Source organism: Columba livia, chromosome 3, assembly GCF_036013475.1.
Source record: "Columba livia isolate bColLiv1 breed racing homer chromosome 3, bColLiv1.pat.W.v2, whole genome shotgun sequence".
NCBI lineage: Eukaryota > Metazoa > Chordata > Aves > Columbiformes > Columbidae > Columba > Columba livia.
Genome location: NC_088604.1, coordinates 40,654,526 through 40,678,072, shown reverse-complemented (window position 1 = coordinate 40,678,072; position 23,547 = coordinate 40,654,526). Strand labels below are relative to the sequence as shown.

The window sequence follows — 23,547 nt, the reverse complement described above, 5'->3', positions numbered from 1 at the left end:
AAATCATTTATTGTCCTCTGGGTTCCCATGCAAACAACTGTACTCCAATCTAGGAGCACACATGCCTTAAGTAGGTATATTACCAGCAGAAGGCAAAAAATAGGAGTGTGGCCCACTCGCAGCCCAGGATCTGGGGATTTCCTCCCTTGTTCCCCTGTTTGCATGTGGAGGCAGCAAGATGACTAAACTGCAGCATGCTCAGGAGACTGGTTAAACTTTCCCCTTCTTCATTCTACTCCTCTTTTGCACCCGTCTATGCTATGGAGTCAAAACGAAGCATTTGAGCAGATATTTTGGCAGGCATAAAAATACAAATCTTTCACCCCAGCTTCAAAGCCTGGAAGGAGAGAGGGAGATGCTGATCCACAGAGAGGTGCCAGATCCACAGTGCTCTGTAGCAGGAATGCTGGGGCACTTCCAGATTTCTCTTTGTTTAAACTATGCAGGCATCTGAAATCTAGCTAATGTGAAGAGAATTCACAAACTGATAGCATGCAGTGCTTCCCTTGTTAAGGGTTAATTATTATTCGCCTTTCCTTGCACCATATGGTGGACTTTTGTTTGCTCTAAATACATCTCCTTTCAACAGCTTTGCAGATTAGAAAGTGAATCTCATTAGCTAAAAAACACTATCATTTTTACTTCTGATTTACATTGGTTTTTACACTGTTTTATGTATTTTCATACACTTTACTCATTGTCAAGTATAACTAGATCCCATTAATGAAAATTGGCATTTATTTTTAATATTTCTTAAAAAAAAAAAAACAACTCTTTTTTTCTTATACTCTCTGTGGTAAGAATAAGGGTTTTCTTTCTGTACCTAATTGTTGTGCTTATGATGAAGTATGACCATGGATGTGTATACTCTTTAAATCACAAAAGTTGAAATCACTTGTAACTACTGGATCAATATCAAACATCTCCAAGTAAAACTAGTTTTATTAATCCAAAGTTGTCTTAAACATGTTTAGTTTCATGATAATCCTAGCCTAGATGTGGGTAGAGATAGAACCAAGACAGGGCAAAGACAATTAGGCTTATAATTGCTTAAGCATTTCCATTCCAGCTCTTATTTTTTGGCTAAGATATTTCAGACTGATAGGATTTCTTTTTCTTTGCTTAGTAGTTTGTGGAAGAAGAAAACTGGACTTTTGAATTAAAATCTTTGTCTTTTGTATTAAGTGAAAAGTGAAAGGGTGGAATGTTTATTTATGACTTACTAATATATGCGTATTTATTTGAACCACACTTGCAGCAAAATAACCAAGAATCGTGAGTTGAAATTTTAACAAAGAAATAGTGACTATTGATTATTATTTTTTCTTTTTAATATTCTGATGAAATTGAGTTTTGATATTCTGTAATCACATGTCCTGGGACAGTACTGATATTGCATACACCTTTTATTGAGGGTTGTGTAGATGTTCATGAACATTCATGTTGATGAATGCTAGCGAACACAAGATATTGGGAAATTGTAAATATTGCACATGTTATCATTCCCTTTTTATTGTTAATATAATATTAAAAACACTTTAGGAGCTACTGGAAACAATCACTATTGTAATGTTAAAGTATTTATTCCATTGTAATTGCCATTACCATGCACTACTAATAATATTGCTGTCTGGATATACCACTGATATTATTGATTATTAATGGTAGACTAAGAAAGAGAATTCTGCCAGTACATTATAAATATTCAGAGAAACTGAATATGAATTCTCGTATCATACTTGTGGTATACAGTTTTGGATAGCATGCCTATTTTAAATTATTGTTTATTCCATTTGCTGCTCGATTTTCATATTTTTCTAGATATTTTTATACTTTTTCTCCTTATGACTCACCTTTTCATGGCTTATTGTTCAAAGAATCTTTACTCCAAAATCTGTGATAAGACCTGTTACACTGAACATTATTTCTGATGTCACAAACCAACTTTATGATTTTTCTGTAGGACTGGGTCCTGCAAACCAAGACAGAAATAGAAGTAGCCTATCTTGTCTCATACAGCTATTTCTGCTAAAGGAAGAAAAGGGCAAGGAGTGGTGTATAAAGCATGGGAAAGTACATGTAATTCTGTTATTTTTCTGCTATGAATGTGCCTTATTAAATCCATGGAATCACTGTTTTTTTCACCTTATTTTTGGCAGTATACTTAAAATTATCTCTCATCTGCAGAGCCATATAAAACTTTAGTGCCAAACTAGCTGAAAGATGGTGTCATTATCAGGGTTTTTTTGCATACTGTTTTTTCTTTTCTTTTAGAATAGTGTTGAAAGGTGCCCATCAGACTTCAGACTGACTACATTAGTCATTAGATACACATATAAAAATGCATTCTCTAATCCAAAAAGCTTTTAGTCTAAGTAACAATGGCATGCTTTGCCAAGGACAAGGTGAAATGCTAATGTCCTGTTTACCACTCATTTCAACATAGCAAGTGGTGAAGTAGACAAATGTCTTTACTCTGAAGGACAGCTTTATGATTCTAATTTCTGGAACTTCCTGAGTAATTAGGACATGCTCATTTATTATGCCAATTTACAATGGTTCTGTCTGGGAAACAATACAGATTCTTCAAATTTCTTTCCACCGTTTTAGATGAAAATCTTTATCTGCTGGTTCAACACACATTTCCCATGTCTTCTTTCCTAAATCTCTGCCATAGACTATTTTTTCTATTAGGCATGACAGATAACGTTACCCAGCTTTTGAACTTTCTATTAGGAAAAGCAGTCAAAAGTTATTTAAATGTCTGTGGGTTTATTTGATGCAGATTTGATGTATGTTTTATGTGAAATTTCTGGGGCTTGAAAAAGTTCAATCCAGCACATTTTTGTTATTTGGGGTAGTTAACATATCACTTCTCTGAAAGACGGGTGAAGTACACATTTAACTAGACTTCGGGTTAAAAACCTTACAGTAAAACCAGGAAAAAATATATTGGTGCTTTCTAAACAAGTCATTATGCTAGTCATTTTATTAATGAAGGTTTTTTTTAAGAAACAGTTTAAGAAACAGTAGAAGTCATTACTAGGGAAATATTCTTATAACAATGTTATTCTTGCTTTTGTGTTTGGTTTGGGTTTTTTTTTCTTCTGTTATGGTGATTTTTTTTTTGGTTGGTTGGTTGGTTGGTTTTAGTTTTGATGGGGTTTTTTGTTTGTTGGTTTTTGTTTTTTTTTTTTTTTTTTTTTTTGGGGGGGGGCAGGGAGGAGCTAAAACCTGTATTTTAAATATGTGTTACTCGTTACATATATCAGACATGCATTATATATTCAAAGTTGTATTATATACAGACAATAATATATATTAGAATAGATATTCATAAAAAGATTACCTTCTATAGTGCTACTTTTTAATCTTAGTGTTATGAATCATTTGACTTACATTAGTACAGAATTCACTTTTCAAAGAATACCCTAGTGTTTCAATGTATACGTAACAGATGTGTGCCTTATTAACCAAACACAGCAGGTTACTTCTAAAGAGGTTTAAGTTATTTTACTGTGTTTAAAAAAAAAAAAAATAATCATATTGTAATGAAAAAAAGCAAATCTTATGTGTAACATCAAAACATGTGAACTTAAATTCTGGTCTGAAATAGTCATTCAAGTAAGTTGTATAACAATGTGCTTAATTTTGTTCACTGTACAGAAAATATCAAACAATTTACAGATATGATACATTAACAGAAATTAAGTTACAGCATTTCCTGGCACTCCACTGAATCATGCCAGCCAAAAAACCAACCAACCAACAAAAAAAACACAACAACAACAAACCAAAAAAACAAAAAAAACCCAAACCATATATCCCCATGGCAAATATATATATATCTTAAAAAAAAAAAGGCAGAAAAAGTGTACCTTAAGTTGTAATTTTAAAATGAAATTGTGGAAGCCACTTTTTTTTTTTTTTTCTGCTTCAGAAAGTCTTTTCTTTTATCAGGTGACCAAATCTGAAAAGCAAGATTCATTTTTGGTGACTAAAGGAAGTTGAAATGACTGTAACTAAGGGAAGGTATTTCATACACAGCTGTGATATGGAAGTGTCAAGGCATCTTACCCACCCACTCACAGATTCCTGAGATACTCCAGTTCCTCACACTCAGTGGCCACTCATCCTTTCCTTCACAGAGGAATTCTTACAGGCAGTACTAGTAGATGCTAAAACGTCATAAATTTTCTTTGCAATGCAGGACTTGAAGTGATTTTACTATGAATTGTGTTTAATTTTTAAAATGAAATAGCAAGATTAAATGGGTGTAATTAATAAGAATAAAAAAAGAACATTTAATATTCAGCATTGTGTAAAATATTTTGTAGAAGCAATAAATGTTAGAACGAAATTTCTGAGACAGCTTCTTTTGAGTGGCAGGAGCATTTTGTCCTTAGGCTGTGGCCAAGGCCCAGATATACAGACGAGAAACCTATTTGGAAGTAATATGCGGTAAGCTCACAATCTTCTTTTCTTGCATTTTGTTAGCATATATCACTAAATTGATGTTTACACTTGAACAGACTCAGCTTTTAGCAGGAGCAGCACTATGAATCAAGTACCCTCAGTTCTTCTCTCACCTTGTTTTAGAAAGGGGTGCCACCCTTTCCACAGTTAAAAATGGAGTAAGGAAATTAACAATTGAGCAAGTAAACACTGTTAATTCCAATCTGAAATAGATTTTTGTTAGGCTGTTGTTCAGTGTTTTGTTTTCCATTTTTTTTTTTGTCCCATATGCTAGTTTTGCTGACCTTTGTGGCAAGCTTTGGCCAATCAAGACTGGTATTGCACATTAAGTCATATTTTGATCAAAAACATGGTTTTCTGGACTCCCATGGGACAATATATCTGTGTAAGTTGAGTCACACTTGCTGGATCAGGACTCAGGCCTAGTTTGAATCCTTTTCAGTTTAGCACCTAACCAGAAGTCTGTATGCTAGTGATAAAGTTGTGTTTTTTGGTGTTTTTGTTTGTTTGTTTGTTTGTTTTTGGTGGTGTTTTTTTTTGTTTTGTTTTGTTTTTAACTCTCCTAAATCCAACAGCAATGCATATGGATGTTTGATTGGAATGTGCCTTTAAGGAGTTTTAGAAACTTTAGTTTTTAACATTGGTGTGCCACATAATGCATGAGGATGAACCTGGGTTTCCTGGTCCAGAGTCAACATTAGAGAATGAGGCACTCAGACACCTTCAAGTGGTGCAGATGCTGATGCTTAAAATGGAAATGTACAACTTCTGTGACGGCTGTATTTCTGTTAGTGCGAAAGTTTCTAGCTTCCCATACCTTTTTTAATCAACATGCTTTAAAAGTAATATTTTACATAATACTTTAATAAATGTTAATAAACAATACATAATTTAAGTGGAGTTATGACTAAGAAAATTTAGATCTTTAAATGAGAGAACCTATTTAAAATACATTAATTCTTGCTATTGTAGCACTTGTTTACTATAAAGCCTGTAGTACAAAACTCAGACTTGCCTTCATGTGGGCGTATTACCGTTTCTTTATCAGGGAAACATAATGTAATGATTTATCCTATTATCACCATAACATTGGTGGATTTTGTTTGTTTGTTTTTGTGATATTTATTTTCAGTGGGACTGGAGGTGATAATTATCCCAGCAAATTCAGTTCACTATTTCTCACAAATAAGAGAACATTAAAGTGTAAAACTACGGTGTTTTCCCAAGAACACCTCTGTGTAATCAGAGATCTGTATCCAGCTCAAGAAAGAATATTATTCTCTCAGGATACAAGGATTCATTAGTTGGTAAAAATCAATGTCCTAGCAATATAAAAGTCCAACAGCATTTATAAGTGTGCTGCCATAAAGATGTGATAATTAGAGGGTCATCAGTATAACACTTTTTTGTTTCTTTTATGTCATTAACATACAAGTCATTTGTAGTATCAATTGTTTCTGGTGACCAGAATTATTTAAAAGGTAAGCAGTTAAAGCAAAGCAGGTGTATTAGCTTATATTCACAGCTGATGTTCCAATGAATCAGGCCAGAAAATAAATAAAGCAACCAAACAAAAAAGTGCCAGGTGATATATCTTGAATGAAAGCCCATAGTGAAGTCTTCATTATGCAGAGAGTTTCAGTTAAAAAGCCATGTACTGATATACATAGGTGAGGTTGTTTTTCACCTCAGGGCTGTGAAAGAATGCAAATACTAAAATAAACTTAGAAAGTTAAAAAGAAAGATGGAAACACCAAGTCAGTAAATAAAATCATATGTCTAATAGAGAAACAGTTTTGCAGAGGACATTAAATAAACCATTGTTAAAGGTGACAGTTTCAAAATAACTACCTTGAAAGAAACAAATCTTTTGAGAATTTGGGGAAAAAAAGTGGAAAACTACATTGAAGTTTTATTTAGAAGAAAACTGTATTTGAATACTATGACAAAGAAGTCAGGAAGAAAAAGAATGAGGATAGAAATGAATTTCATTAAAATCTCTTTAATTCTAGTCATGTAATTTTCATTTTTAATTTATATCTGTGATTTAACACAAGGCTGGATGATTCCCGTGATTAAAAGACATAATTTGTTTTTCCAGCCTTTGGCAGCGTTCTGCTCTTGGGGCCTCTCTCTCAAGTGGTACATACCACCTACATTCCGATCCCTTGGGGGCTACAGGCTAGTGGTATAGATGCTCTCTACTTGCTAGGTGCAGGTGTTGTTCCTAAACTGAGAGGAACAGAGAGGGGTACAATGTGCTATTTATTATTTTAAGGTTAATTTACTGCTTGCAATTAAAAGGGTGAAAGATAATGTTAGGATGTGAAAAAAAAGAGTCCAGTTTGGACAATCTCTGTTCAAACATAGTTGTCTCATAAATGGACCACTCAGCATCAGTACATCCCTGTTTTACTTACACAACTTTTAATCCTCTTGTACATTGGCTGTGGGCAGGCATCTCAGAGAAAAGTCTTCTGTAGTAACATTTTCTGTAGTAAGTAAAAGTTAGGTAAGTTTCAGTTAAGTTACAGTTAAGTAAATGTTTTCTGTAGTATTATTAGAAGAGACCTAGAAGTATAATTTCCTGAGGTTTCTCTCAACTATATGTAAATCTGGGTTGTGCCTCATACCCATTCTTTTAGTGGCTTGATGTAGCCTTCCACGTAATGCCTCTGTTTCGCTATATTTAAGAAGTTTGTCTTTTCCTTGCTCTTTGATTCTTCTACAATAGAGACATTTAAAGTCTTTGTCCCAATATCATATTCCAAGTTATGTAGAATTTAGGTTTCATTAAACTCCACCATTTTGTTATTCAAAATCTACAAGCTTATTTTAAAACTTTGAGTGTATTTAAGTGCATGAATCATAACTTAAATGATAGTTGAGTCAATGCTAGAAACACTTTGTCCTTGTTTTTACTTTTAAATGTAGACAAAATAAGACAAGGTGGAATGGACAAGAAGTCTATAGAAGAGAACATTCAGATCAGTCTTGTCAGACATTCATAGCAAAGAGATAAAAGGATAAAAAATATATAGAAATAAGGCTGACCTTTCTTTTTCTTTTGCCTGCTTGATTTTGGAAAGAGAGGCTTGCCCGTGTTAACTTCCATTCAGAAAAAACTGTGGCTCTGTCCAGGAAAAGCTGGTGCAGACCAAGGGGACATTTCTAAACCTCAAATTCATAAATTTGCTTCTCATACCAAACAATTCTCTTTCAAAGTCCCAATTCCTTTCAATGGGACTTTGCTGTGGAGAAAAAGAAGGGAGATTTACTCTCAGTCCCAGAATGACTGGGTCAAAGAGCGCTGTTTAAGCAAAAATAGCATTTCTGCAGGATGGCCACTATCTGGATTACCTGTCACCGTCTAGAAATCTGCATCTAGAGCAAGTGTAACACAGTTGATCCGCCTTTCACTCTGCTGATTAACAGCCTAATTAAGAGGGTAGTGTGTTCCATTTGTTGTAATCTGAGTGTTGCAGTTCTATGTTATAAAGTGCCAATGATTAGACTATTCTTCATTTCAGCTTAAAAATAATACCACTGCATTTAAAAAAAAAAAAAAAAAGTGCTCCTGTCACCATTTTATTTTTATTTGTATTTTGTGCCTTTGAACTTTATTCTTTTAGATGTACTATTAAAATTAGTCATCTGTTAATGTGCAGAAGGCTTTAGGTTCCTAGATGATTCTTTGAAAAGAACTGAAGAACACCTGCAATGTCTTAAGGTAATAACTGTCAAACTGTCAGAGGCAAAAGTAACAAGCAAAAATATTTGCAACAGAAGAAAGGAAAAGACAGCCGTTGGAAAGGGAAGCAAAATATATTTATAAAGCAGGTTGTAAAAGCCGTTAATGTTAAACATGTGATGTTTATGCCAATAGAATGAGTCAGATATGCTTCAAGTGAAATACTGTATTTTGAGCTGCCTAATGTCACCTGTGCCTGCAGGGACAGTTTGTTAACTCTCCATGAACACACAGCCAGGTCTTCAAAGTAAGTTCCATTGTGCTACCATGGATCTTTAGAGACATCCTCCCTTATTGATCTTGTTTTTGCATGATTCAAGTTGTTAAGAACAAGATAAAGTTCCTCTGATAAACATTGATTTTCTATAGGTAAGGAGAATTTCTTTAGTCTAACATTTTTATTGTCGTTGCTTGTATCTATGCAGACAGCTCAACCTGCTTTGAGACTCTGGTAAGTCATTAAAATGGCTTTTTTTTCTTTTCTTTTTTTTTTTCAACTTAAGTTTCCTTTAAAGTCCAGCCAACTGCTTGTATTCCTGACCTTCTGGAAGCACTGAGCCAGTACTCAAGACCAGTCATGGCACTTCACTTGCCGTTATACAGTCAGGACTGGGACAGAATTTTTTTCAGATTTTGCTTTCTTCATGTTAAAATCAATGAGGAAGATGCAAGCATCTGATTTCTCATAAAGAAAACATTGACTGAAAAAAACTGCAACCCTTCCCTTCTGTCCTGGTTTTGGCTGGGAGAGAGTTAATTTTCTCCCTAGAAGCTGGTATAGTGCTGTGTTTCAGATTTCATATGAGAATAATGTTGATAACACACTGATGTTTAGGTTGTTGCAAAGCAGTCAAGGACTTTATAGCTTTTATCTTCTGATTCTCTCCCACATCCATGGCAGTGGAGTGAGTGAGTGGCTGTGTGGTGCTTAGTTGCTGGCTTGTGTTAAACCATGACACCTTATCTCTTCCTTCTTGTACCATATTCCCTGAGCTATGGACTAGTATGAAAACTAAAGTAAAGGAGCAAATAGGATATTTTCACACTAATTTAATCCACCTGTGTTCAAAACCACTGCAGATTTGGATTTTCTTTCTTGATTTTTTTTTTTTTTTTTTTTTTGGGGGGGGAGAAGGGGTTGAGTCCTAGCTTGTTATTAAATATATATAATATACATATACATATAAAAATGTATTCTAGGTATCTTTATATACTGTATTGATGATCTATTTTTCGTTGTTTTTTAATTATTTTGCCAGCAGCTTACCACAAAGTTCAAAACTGTACCAGTAGTACGTATTTAACACTGGAGTATGTAATCTGGATAGACTGGCTGTACAGTAAAATGTAGGGTTCAAGTACAGGTTTGGGTCATCCTATATCTTCAGTCCAAGTTCATTTACTTAAGACATATATATGATTGTTGTGCTTTAGGTCAGCTGGCTAGCTGATTGCATGTTACACCTCAAAACCTGCCTTACTCACAGTCCTAATTTACCACATATATATATATACACATATATTTTATGCAAGTGTGTCTCATAGAATGCAATCTTCTGGAAATTAATTGCAGAAACTCAAAACTCTGTTTGTATCTAGGGGGTGAGAATGGTTTCTAGGGATCCTAGAGAAAAGTTAATGACTGCAGCAGAGAGGTGGGTAGGTGGTAGACTCCATCTGCCAAACTTTTCTGTGTATCACATATCAACACAAATTTTAAGCTCTGAGTAAACCAGGCTGCTTAAAGGACATGCCTGATTTGCCTCTTGAAGAGTGGCTGATGCTTCTGAGGTCCCTCAGAGGGCACTCCTGCCTTCCTAGCTGGGTGCCTGAGCTGTGCCAGATAAGATGACCTCTCTGGAGGCCTTTAAGGGCACCCCCTCTCCTTCATTAGATTTCTTTCTGGGAGAGATTTTTTTCATTAGGTGACTACTGTGCAGACTCAAGAGTTTAAATTAAGGAGGCTAGTTCCCAGCTATGGGTAATCAATTGGTACGAATACCAGTATCTCTGTATTTTTATCACAGAAAACAAATATTAGAGTAGCCTTTTAAAACTGAATAATGATAATAAAATAATAAAAAACCTTCAAACCCTATGAAAGACATAGCATGAAAAATGAGTCCTACCGATCAAGTGGTGTTTTTTCCATCTCAGGCCATACCTGGAGCAACAAAATCTGTTGGGTGTTCCATTCCTAAAATCAGTGTGCAGTCATGTCCTTTGGAAGGTATCTACCCTGTTTAATCTGCACACATATTGCATGTATGAAACTCTGATTGGTTCCTGTGGAATACAGATGTTATTATAAAAGTGCCTTGAGTCTTTCTATTATCTGACTTTATATGCACGTTTCATAAACCTTTAATTTAGTTTGGATTAGAGAAATTACAAGGTTAAAAAAAGAAAAACCCTTCAAGTAGAGATTTAAAATAAAATAAGCCCTTATCATTGCCAGCTTTATTTAATGATTAATTCAACCACTGTTGGCTCTTCAGAACAAAGGGGGACATTTTGTTTTGCCTTTTTTATTATCCTTGAGCATGTGTGTAGCACAGCTTTGATTAGTTAAGTAAGCTCTCTGCTATTTCACCTTCTTCAGTGGGGCTCACTTAAAGAACTATAGAAACTCTTATATAAGTAATGAGTAGATTAAGTGTTTCTATCATTTAATGATCACAAGAGGACTTTCCAAGTGTTTTAGTATATCTGTTTTCAGCAGTGCTGAAACTATATTAATTAAGGAAACAAGCTATAGACATTCATGATTCTGATGTATATCCATCTTAATATGTGTATTATAATACATTCATGAATGTAAATTCACTGAAGCTTTTTCACATGAATAAGGCGATAGAGTGATATGCAGAGGATATAGTCCTATTTCTCTTTCTGTTTACACACTGTGCAACCTTGCATGTTCTGGTATTTAATACACTATTGGTCCAAATGATGTCATATTGTTCAGCTAATCTAAATGTGAACGATATTGTACACTGTACTCACTCATGTAAATTGAGTTGCTTTACTCGTGGTGTGCCTGGGAATCACTAAATTTATGTCTTTTGATGTCGGTGGTGAATACAACTTTTGTGCTATATATACACGTAGGGAGCAATAATTTCAACTGTAGATTTGGAGCTTCTCTTAGAAAAACAGTAATTGAAAAATGATCTACAAAGTCTGTGTAGGAAAATGGTAATTTTCTTTAAAACACAGGATAATTCTGTGGTTGTGACTCAAGTTTAATTTATTTTGTGACATTCCAGTTTTACTGTATTTTTGCTGTACCCTTTACAACCTGGAAGGACCCGTAAGGTGTCTAGACACAATTTTTCATAGTTTTATTTAAAAGGACAGTGTATGTTGCATGCAGTCTGAAAAAGAGACCAACCCTGCACTCTCCCAATACATTCAATATGAGTGAGGAAATGGAGAATCAGATCTAAGTATATTTTTTAAGATAAGTAAAACCGTAATAAACTATTCAAGGATGCTTATGCAATTTTGCTTATTTTTCCAATATGTTGATTAATTCTGCAATAAGACAGAACAGCTTTGTATTTTTTTTCTTTTTTTTCTTTTATGTTTAACCTTGACTAAACATTGCATGGTTTTCTGTTACTGCACAGAGCCCCATTTTTATCTCCTTCATCCTGGATATTGATTAAAGTTCAACATCCAGGATGAAAGGAGTCAGTGCAGTCACTACTTATTCACACCATTAAAAACTGAAAGATAATCAGACCCAGGAGCTTTTGTTCTGGTTTGGGTTTGATTTTGTTTTTGTTGTTTTTCTTATAAAAATGTTAGTTCACACTTCTATTTAGCATTAAATTGATTCCACACAATTGTGAAGGTGGAGTCAGAGTATTTAGCTAGCAGCTTGCTAAAGGACTTCTAAGCTTGTGAAGAATTAGAGTTATATGATTATGATCTTACAAGATACGATGAAAGGTAAGTCATAGCAGACTCCAGACTAATTACCTTAAGGATCAAGGAATACACTTCCTTAAATTCACAAGGAAAACTTATGAGATAAGAAGAAATTCTAGATAGTGTGTGAGGAAGATGGAGTTTACCTCACCTAAGAAGTATGTAAATGTCAATTTTATTTGGTGTACCTGTTGGTCATCTGTTTCTTCTAAAATCAGTGCCTAAATTCACTATGTCGTCAGTGGATAAAGTTTCTCAGAGGCCTTAAAATGAAGATGTTTTCAAATTTATAGGTCTTAGATTAAACAAGCAGGATCTCTTTCTGGATATTTCCAGTTCACTTATCTTTCTGTCACAGGGAGCAAAGCTATTTGGAGGAACTTAAGCACTTAATTTAGGAGAGCCGTAGTCGCCTAAAGGGTAGGTGCACCCAGGTGCCTAAGTTAGATTGTTTGGATCCCATCCAGATCTATTTCTGAAATAGAAGAGTAAAAAGAAATTTTAATCTTTTTTTTTTTTTTTTTTTTTTTTTAAAGCTGTAACCAACTAATGATGTAGCTACGTTGCATGATCAGTTGTGGTAATTACATTTTTAATTACTTTACCCTTAGGACCTGATTCTGATCTTATTTCCATTGGTATAACACAAGGATAACTTAGATAAAATCAATGCAGCTAAACTAAAATATAATTGATGAGAGGTCAGAATTGAGCCCTAAATGGTATGCTAAAAGTGGAACTAATCAGAAAGCTAAATGGGTTTATAATTTGTGCAATTGACATTTTCGTAATCTAAATCTCCAAGAAGTTAACCTTTGGATATAGATCTTCGGTTTCCCTTAGAGCCTCATAGCATTCAGGGAAGTAAGGCCACTAGAAAGTCTGTAAAAAGATGGTGATTCTTTACAGCTTTAAAAACTACGTAGTAAGTTCTTTCGTTAAGTGATTCATGTCTTTCCAGTTTAATAAGTTTCTGAATCAGCCAAGTCTTTGTGCAAAATTTTCCAGTTAACAGAATGTGGAGAAGCATTGAACTGTAGCATATTCTCAAATAACAAACAAACTCCCTCAAATCGAATGTGATTTTAAGTAGTAAGGAGATTTTAGGAACCAATGTCTACTCAAAGTCAGGAATATTTAAGGTATTTTAGAAATCCTGTTTAGAATTTAGTGTTTGTGTAATAGATGGTAGGGGTACACTTTTTAAAAATCATGCCAATTTATCATATATAGTTGTGTAAGTCCTAGAAATGTATATTCCTGTTTCAAGTTTTAATATTATTGATTACAAAAAAAAAAAAAAGATAAAATATAAACAAACTGAAGATATTTTCATGCAAATTTTGTGTATTTTATTATTAAGTAAATATAGGCATTACCTCCAAAGTAATTATTGCTGCTCAGTAGGGCAGGTGTTGATTTATACTGCATATTCAGACCAATCAACTGGCTTCACTTTATGAAATACGTTCCCCCTAAGATAAGGGGTTCTCCTTTGCTTTTGTTTGACAGAATTTTTTTAACAACTCACGCATACTTCCAAAATTATTTCATTTGGGACAATCAGCATTGTGTCAAGTAGGTTCTTTTTCCAGTTGTCAGAATGTACGTGAATTTTTATACTTCAAGGGAAATTTTGAATATTGTATTTATGTCAGTGGCAGTTCTCCACAGTGGTGACCTCACTCTGGTCAGTGAAACTGCTGCTTTCCACAAGCCCTGACCGAGGGAGCCATGGACTGACTGCTGTGCCTGACCTTCCTCTCATGAACATGACTTTCACTCCCGCACATAGTCACTAACTTCAGACTTGTTACTTCTGATATTTATCACTGTAGCAGAGAATCCCAGATGGATATTTATGTATCTCCTTAAATTCTAGAGAGTTACTGCTCTCTGAGGGGAGAAGTACAGGTTCATAACATGAAAAATAAAAAAATGGAGGCCATTTTTTCAAGGAATTCTTCCCGTGTTCCCTGCGAATACCACCCATGCTGCTTTCAGAAATGTGTCTGTCGTTAGCAGTGCCATTATAATGCATTTCACAGGAATTTGGAAGGCTGGAACAGAAGTTGCACGCATTTTAGCAATGTTAGTAGAGTAGAATTTTTTCCCCACTGAACAATTATGTCTTTGAAAGCATCAGTTTGATCAAACCTTTGGCGCAATAATTATTGTTTTGTACTGACATCTTTATAGAATATTTTATGCTTTTCTGTTAATATTTGATCAACTGTTTTTTATTTTTTTGGCATGGCACTATGTTTCCAGATTTTGGTTGGCTATATGTGAAACAAAATGCTTTGTTATGGGGCTGGAATTCGTTCAATTGTCTCTTGGGCATCATACACTAAATAAACATAATTGTACCAGTCTGCAGGCCTCCAAAGCCACTGTTCTAATCACCTCATACCCTCCTGCAAAAGCAACTTTTAGTTTTAGAGAAGTCAAACTAGGGTGGCAATATTAGCTATACAGTAGCAATAAGAATGTGTTAAGGTGGTTTTGGATTTTTTTTTTTTTCCCCATATGTAGCATCCTTGAAGCTGATATCTTTTTGTGACTGAATAGATGACAGCATGAAATTCAATTACAGCAGACAGTCTCAGTCATTACACCTGTCTGCTTCCAGAGGAACGTATTTGTAAATTGTGCTTTATCCTTCTGTTCCCTAAAACCTGTGTCTGTAATTGACACTTGCCAGCAGAGATGGCTGGAGACAGAAGGAGAACATAATGTGTCTGAGTAGCTCACCAGGGAAAAGCATATCCTCATCTTTGGAGAGGTTTGTGGTGTTTTGTTTTCTTTAATGAAGAATAATACCTGTGTGTCCAGGATTAACTGCAAGGCTGGTAGCAGATGTTTCTGTTGAAAAAAAAAAAATGAAAAAAAAAAGTTATGAAAGATGAATTGCAAAAGAAGGCATGACAAAAGAAAAACCTAATTAACATAGAAATATTTCTTCTGCAAAAGAAAACAAATGCTTCAGGAGAACAAAAGGCCCTCTCTGTTATTTGTAAGGCTGGTTTGTTACTCTAACACATTTGTAAGAATCAGGTTTGTGCCTGACATGTTAAAACTTATTCACAAAGCAAGAGTTGTGGATACCATGGGAGTCAACGTTGTCACTTGTTACGCAACTCAGCATCCGTTCAGCACTGATTGATGCCCAAGTTGCCAGTTTTGGAAGAAATGGCATACAGACATGACAATAATATTTGTTCCAAATGTCAGGCAGGAGAAACGGGGGACTTCATAGAATGGGTCTAGATGTAGACTCTGAACAGAAAAAAAAAAAACAACACAAAACATGATAGACAAACTGTCAACCCTGATCTTTCTAAATTGTTTTGTTTCTTTCTGGTAAGTTCTATTTCTTTTTATCAGTTTCCCTCCCCAGAACTCTGCCAGAATAGACAGCATATGAAACTGATAAAGCTGATGACTTTTGAGCTTGATGAAAGAATTACCGAACCGTTAAGTATTTAAAATGCATCAGATATATAAAAGATATGGACAATCAGTAAATCGCTACATTTTTGTAAGAATGCTATTTGAGCATAAGTTTTCTTAAAACTTTTCTAATGATATTAGGGGAAATCAGAATGCATTTGTTGTTTTTACTAATTTTTTTACTTACATGTATTAGTTGATTTGTAAAAGTATTCAGGGAACTACTGCTTCTGTTCCTCTCTGTAGATCAGCAGGTAATTTGAGTTTCTCAACCACAAAAGCAATGGCAGAAAATGAAATGGAGTAATGCAGTCAAGTATTACTTGACTACATTGCCTGTTACCATGTAGTCAGGACATCCCCAAGTGGCCCAAAGAGCCATGTGTGCTTCTGCTCATGGCTTATAGAGCATTGTAGGCACACTGTGCTGTATTTATGAGCCGGAAAGTAAAGTGTGTCAGAGAGGAAGTTAAAATGGCTTCTCTGTAGGATATTGTTAGTGTAAAATATCTGATTTATTTGGATCTCTTTTTGAATGCTGCAGCTTGTAAACACAGTGGGGAATTTCTCTGTCATTGATCCAAAGCAATGGGTACTAATGGCATAATACAGTTGTACTCAATAACCTTTTATCATGGCCTGCTTTGTCATGTGGAGACTTAACTGAGGGGACAGAAATACATCGTAACAAAAAAGGAAGTCTTATGAATTTCCATCTATCTATTTAACAACGTGCAGTTTAAAACCACCTGATTTTGTTTGATTAGTTTTGTTGTTGTTGTTTTTGTTGGTTTGGTTGGTTTTTATGGGGGGGTTTATGAACTCTTATTAAAAACAATATGAAAATTATTGTGCATATTAGTGTAAACATGAAGATATATGTAGGCCCTTTTTCTGAAGAATTCAACAAACAAGTTGTGGCAGATGTCTATCATGGCTTGAGTAGCACTGCCACATTACAGTGCTCTAAATTTTATTTTATTTTTTTTTTCACACAAAGCTTTTCATATTTATGGGAAATCGAATAAACAAATAAGGGAAATGTCTAAAATGTCTACACAGTAAAGTCTTAAAATTTGCCCAGTACCTGCAAACCCATGTCAAGATACTTGCTTCAAACGAGCATGAAAACCAGTGTGGTTGCACATGCTGATCCCAGGCCCCTGACAGAGGTAGCTGCAGTCCCTCCATGTGTCATATTTAGTAATTTCAGCAATTCTGATGTCTAAGTTTCCCTTCAGAGCAAACCAGAGCATGGTGTGAGGCCAGGTTGTAACTTCATTTGCACACTTTCTCTTGGGAGCAAATTAGTACACAAACCAGTGCAGAAGGGTGCCACTTGGGTAATATCAGTGCAGCATTGTTAATAGAGTATCTTGAGTTTTGTATTATCTTCCTGAACAACCATTTAAGAGCTAACAACAGTATAATTTTCTGCTACTATTTCCATATATGTATACATGGGTTCGTTTTGCATATGTTATTGGTAAAATGCCAGTCTCACTTAAAATAGATGTAGAGTCAAAGCAACTCTGTTATATAAAGATTTCTGCCAGGAAAGGAGACAGCAAAGACACTTTATAAAAAAGTAATACAGCAGGTTATAACCATTGGGATGCCGATATCTCCATTTTTTCCATGGTTTGCATCTGTTAGCAACGTCCCCTTCAGGCTGAATACCCAAAACACCCCCCAACTGCTGTAAAATGTGGTTGCAGAAAAATGATGTTAATGCTTCATGTAATGTAAAACTTACATTGGACCCTAAGATACAATTTTGCAGGGATATCTTTTTGCTGCTGTATGAAAAGCCAGTGGTTTTGAGTGACTGTGTGTATCTTCATGATATTAAAAGGAAAGAGGTCAAAAGCCAAGACTTTTTTGTCCTTTAGGAAGTGTTGTAAGGGTCCATTCTATGAAAACGAAAGTGCTGGTGATGATTTCAGCAAGTACAAGGTGAAGCTCAGATTGTCTTAAGCACATTATTGCTGTTATAAAATAAAGAAGTATAAAAATTAGTTAAGGAAGGCTGATAGCCCATTCATTCATTAGTCTTTGTATAACAAGTGACAAAACTGGAGTTGCAAATGTATGTTTGGTAGCATTTGTTGATTAGGAGTTTGGTCTTATGTTGGGAGCCTCTACTCATGTTCGTTTCTAAAACATTCAGCATGCAATGGGACTGCGGGATTGAAACCCTTATTTCTGAGGATTTTTAGTGGTTTGTTTTATGCACATATACTACTAAACACCTGGAATGCTTCTGCTAGAGAGACTTTTTAAAAAGTATAAAATTAAAGGTCTCCGGAACTGATGTTGTTGCTGGAATTGAGACACATTCAAGATGCATAACTTTAAGAAATATCAGAAAGATAGTTAGGTATCTTTCTTTTGCTGAGTTATCATCTTTTTTTTTCAATAAAAATGTGTTATAGTTGATTTTGTGCTAGCAGTTGGTGCATTATGCCTAGTTCCTCGTACATGTGAACGTCCGTCTTCCCATTTTCATTTTTCAGTTTTTATTGTTTCAGTTTAGTATTGTATTTTATTTTGGTTTGTTTGAGGTTTTGTTGGGTTTTGGTTTGTTTGCTTGTTTCTGATACAAAGTGCAAAAGATTTAATTTTGCATATATCTTTTTCTTTTGGAAAGTACACTGTGGATCAAGGGAAATGTTAGGCATAAGAATCAGAGACTAGCTACACATAGAGAGTAAAGGCATGAGAAATATTATAACGTTTTCAGAAGACTCTGGACTAAAACCAATGCCTTCCAAAACAATCAGTACAGCTTTCTATATATAAATATTTGCACACATTAATAATATGCCATATGGTTGGATTACCAGTATAGATGTAACACATCAGTCTACCAGATGCAATATTCTCTCTGGAGTAGAATATTTATTTGAAATATCCTGCTCTTTTTGACACCTCAGTTTTAACTTTTTCTATAACTTGATCTGAAAATGATGACCAGCTTGAAATCTATATAACTTGAAGGCTTTATCAGTAAAGCCCAGCAGAGTTATATTTCTCTGTGGCTGTGATGTTGAAACCTGGTGAAAAATCAATTTTTCCTTTTGCTGAATGGTATATATGAATCATTTAAAAAAGGTGAATGAGTGTGCTGAGTGCCTGTCATTCTCTAAGTACTTTCTTATGCAGCATGTGTAGGTACATCTGCCTGTTAGTCCTGAGAGGCTGTGTGTGTTTGATGCATTGGATGTTGTGTCAGCAGGAAGGAGAAAAAGAAGAGATGAGGTATATCAGAAAGAAAGTTGATAGCAAATGGTGTTTTGAACAGCCTGTATCCCCCAGTGTAATACATTATGGAAATAATGGTTCCAACAAGTGATGCTTCTTTGTAACCTGAAGTGATGCAAGTAGGGATTGTGCATGCTCAAGTCATTCAAGTCTGAGTACTTAGTTATCTAGAAATACTGTAAGAAGTGTCTTCACCATGAGCGGCTTTGTTATAGATGCAATAGCAAGAGCTATATTACCAAATGAAAAAAAAAAAACCAACCCAAACAAAAAAACCCCACAACAACAACAAAACAAAAAAAAGGGCAAAAAAATGAACAAAAAACCTTTAAAACTTATTCAGCTATTATTATTAATAATATTATTTTTTAAATTACGATTTTAATAGAGTTATCTTTTTTGTGGTTTAATAACATATATTACCTTGTATTTAGGGATTAATTGAATCCTTTAACTCATTTTCAAGATTGCTCAAACATAGTTGTTTCAAAACCATAAATAGTTTGTTAGCTAATTAACAAAGGTAGGCAATAAGAAATGGGCTAAAGGTTTAAAATGAGATGTGATGAAGCCAGAACAAATAAAACACGAATGCAGAACAGTTTCCAAGAAAGCCACAGAGAGAATACAGAGGAAATTATTATACTTGAATAAAGAACAATGTGCTTCTGACCTGTACAGTCTCATTAAACAGAGATCAAGAAATGCAGCCCAAAAGGCAGGAGAAAGATAGCATATACATCTAGCCTGTAGCGTCAATAGATTGGCTTATGTGGTTGCTCTGGTTTACAGTGATTTTCTTGCAGTAACAATAGGCCAGTGTACATTGCCAGAGAAGGATACTCTGGCTTCAACCGATTTGGTGATTCCCTTCTTCCCCCAACAAATATAGAGACAAAATAAGCTTATGTAACTAACTGCATTTTAGGAATATCATGTGTTATGGGAATTACATACAACTTAATCGTCTTCAGAGGTACCAACATATAGAGCCTGCAGGGTTGAACATTCTCTTCTTCCTTGTGTGTTTTTTCTACCAATGAAAAGTAGCACAACATTTTAGTTTGGGGGGAAGAGGGCAGAACCTAAAACACAACCCTCCTCTGCAAAAAACAAAACCAAACAACTAAAACCAAACGCCAAACCAGCTTTTAATCTGACCGTTCTTGAATGAAAGGAGTATTAATTGACAGATTATTTATTGTTGAGTGCATTTATTTAAGAGTTTTAAATACTGTCTTGCAATGTCTATAAAGCACAAAGATTTTGTTTTGAAAATTCCTTCAGAATGGAATGTGCCTGTTGGTGTTGTGCTTTGTACAGATGTTAAGTAGGAATCTCACATAGTATATTTCACTTCCCTGATTAAAATCTTCTGCCTTCTCTGTTCCTCCTTCCCTGCATTGCTGTTTCTTCCCTACATACACAGAGAGGGTTAACTAATACCAGAGGAAGCAAGTTCATTTTGCTTCACTGCTTAAAAAAAATGAATGCTATGACCAACGGAATGAAAAAATTTGATAAGCTAAAACAAAAGGCAGCAAATGTTGAGAACACACTCCAGTGACCTAGGTAACATTTTTTTTTGCCATGATAAGTATGAACATTAACGATTTTAGGCATCTAAAATGTAAAATTAGCAATTTGAAAACATTTATCTGGATGAGATAGAACATTATACATGAAACATAATGACCTCTCTGAAATTCAGCCAGGATGCTGTGCTACTCATTTAGACAAAGAAGACAACTAGTTAATCAAGGCAAAGAAAACTAGACAGAGTAAATTGGTTTGCTGCATTCCAGACTCTTAGCTACAAAAAAGAATATATTTTGCTAATTAGAGAGTGAAAGTTCTCTAAGCTTTTAGAAAGAGAGTGCAATAAAAGTGAAAGAGAGAGATCCTGGCTTTGGAATGGTGTATCAAGTCATGGTGTTTGCATGATACGATGTTGTGATTTTATCAGTCGGGCAGCCTATGTTAAGGGGTCTTCAACTCTGATCATATTGATCATATACAACATAATACTTCCTAATGAAAATTATCATGCACGGCTTCAATCCTTAATTTTCATGGACGCTTGGAGCCTCTAATGAAATGTAAATAAATTTAATTTAAAAACCTACATGAATATATGTGTTATAATAAAAAGGTTAGAAATGTCACAATTAAAATAAGAAGTTAACAATCAAATTTTAAGTTTTTTAGAGAATTATTGTCTCAGTTGTGCTATATAGCTTTTTAGTTACCACTATATTTTTATCCTTAATGCTACAGGAGTGTGCATTCTATGTATTTTATTTCTATGTTATTTAAATAAAGTGTGTACACTAAAGAATATTGGAGTGAAAGTTATTCTAATTAGACTCAAGGGAAATGGTAAAAGAGAAAGTGCAGTTCACCTGCTTGTTGCATGGGATAGGAACCCTGTGTTTTCTGAAGACTGTACAACTGTACATCATTTTACATAGTGAAAGCTTTATATACAGTTCTGAAACAAGGTTGTTCTTTTTTTACCTAGAAAAAGATTTAAATTTTACAGTACTTTTGTTTGAACATTCCAGTGTAGAATCAGTACTAGATTATACACTTAAAAATATATAAATAAATTTATCTCGAATTTTCTTTTCCTGTGTGAATCTGCTCTGTGAATACGACCAAGGTCCTGTACACATAAGTGTCATTTTGCTTTTAACTGTAGGGGACTGAGGATCAAGTCCTCTATCTTTTGCATGAGCACTGTTACACCCTTGAATTATTCACATTGAATTGAAAGAGAACAAGATCAAGTTCTGCACGGTTCCAATGCAATAGCTGGGTTTTTTTTAAAAAGCTAGGTTTTGAGAGGACTTTTGTGCTTACATTCATAGAGGCAGTGTGTATGTTTGAGAATAAGTGTGATATTAGACCTGCTTTACAACCACACATCACCGGAAATTCTGCCATCCTTCTTTTTTGATAAACATGAGATAAACCGGTAAAGCAAGTTACTTTTTCAGTCACGTTTTATTAAATTATCTCTTAAACATTTTTAAGTAACAGTCAATGGCTCTATAGTGATTGTACATTGTTGACTTTCTTTAATTTTGAAAGGTACTTGTTTGTTGGTGATGTTTATTAGGAAAACTCTCTGTGTATGTGTGCACACGTGTGAGTGTGCATATAGGTATGTCTCTGTAGAGTGAGGTGAAGGAGGACAGTGACCTCTTTATTTCATAAGATCTACTTCTTCAGTTGTCTCACACTTTCAAAAAAATCCAAGACCAAATGCAGAAACTTGAGCTCTAAAGAGATAATGCCCTGGAAAGTTTAAATTAAGGAAAAAGTCGGGGTTTAGTCTCTTAACAAAGCTGTTTTCATCACCAAGTCATGCCATAATCAGATAGTGCAACAGGTTATTTTTTTAAGCAGAATTGGAATAAGTTATATGAACATAATCAGCCTAAAATGTGATTTTGCTTCCAAAACATTCTTTTTCTTTTTATGCGCATTTCAGAAATAAATGCAATAAATATTTAGACTCTTAATTTACTAGATATCAATCTAAAAATCTACCTTGCTATCTTAATCAGAATTAATTTGCTGAATTGTTATTCCTATCCCATTAATCTCAGTTTTGCACTAACTTGAATAATGCCACTTTTTGCTGTCTGAACTTTAATCCGATTTCCATTCTAAATTTATGAACAGTAATAGGGTCCTGCTTAAATATTCATTAGCTTTGAATTGTGAGCTATGAAAAAGTGCTTTCTTCTACCTTAATGAAAGTGGCTCAGCATGGGGTGGATCAGTAGTGACATTTGATTTTAAGCATCCAAAAAATTTGCTTTTTATTTATTGACACATCTTGTCCAAACAGCTCCCTCGCAGGTTAGTGGAGTAATGAAAGAGCGAGTGCTGCAAAGGAGCGTGGAGCTTTCCTGGCAGGAACCAGAACATCCCAATGGAGTCATTACTGAATATGAAATCAAGTATTATGAGAAAGTAAGTGCTAAGATTATCTGTAATGTATGACAATGTGCTGTTTGCTTTGTTTTGGCTTGCTATGTTGTGGAACAATGTTAAAGCCATCAGCTGTCAACTATCCTGTCTCTTCAAAGTCACAGTGATTTTGCTTGTTTTTAGTAACTAGTGAATCCCTACAATTATTCTTCTTATCATATGTCCCATATATTGTATTTTGGTATCCTAACAATGGAATATCCACTTGAAATCTGGCTTTTTTTCCCACTTTTTTTATTGTTAAGTTGGACTTGGATATTTTACCGCAATATTTGTCATTTTCCCATCTCTTCTACATTGTGTATAAAGCTTGTTTCATTTCCTTCTATGTCACTGTAATTCCAGTCTTGAGATAATCTATGAAATACAACACTTTGACTGCATTTGGTATTTCCTTATGAGCTGGGCCTCTTTGACTTGATGTCTGAAAATTTCCAAAGCAGTCCCTACAGTTTCAGCTGATAAATATTCCTTCTTTATCCTTTTAAATAGTCCCAGCATTTATTTTTCACTTGTTGTCTCAACACAACAATGAATTGAAGGCTGCTTTTCAATAGTAGATGAAGTGATCTCTGTTTCTGGTAGAGCGAAATTGCAATCTTATTGATGTCAGTCGGAGTTTTGCCATTCATTTCACTGTGTCTAGGGCTTCATCCGTGATAACT

The 23,547-nt window shown here is 34.7% G+C and overlaps 1 protein-coding gene across 7 annotated transcripts in view; it reads left to right on the top strand.

The window, feature by feature from the left end:
- Positions 1–23,547, top strand: part of EPHA7 (EPH receptor A7) — a 161,173-nt gene that overhangs the window by 96,455 nt on the left and 41,171 nt on the right. For all 7 annotated transcript variants that reach the window (XM_065056531.1, XM_065056527.1, XM_065056528.1 and 4 more), the window contains exon 6: positions 22,740–22,864. In XM_065056531.1, the coding sequence (XP_064912603.1) occupies positions 22,740–22,864 (125 nt within the window). The remainder of the gene's footprint in view (positions 1–22,739; positions 22,865–23,547) is intronic.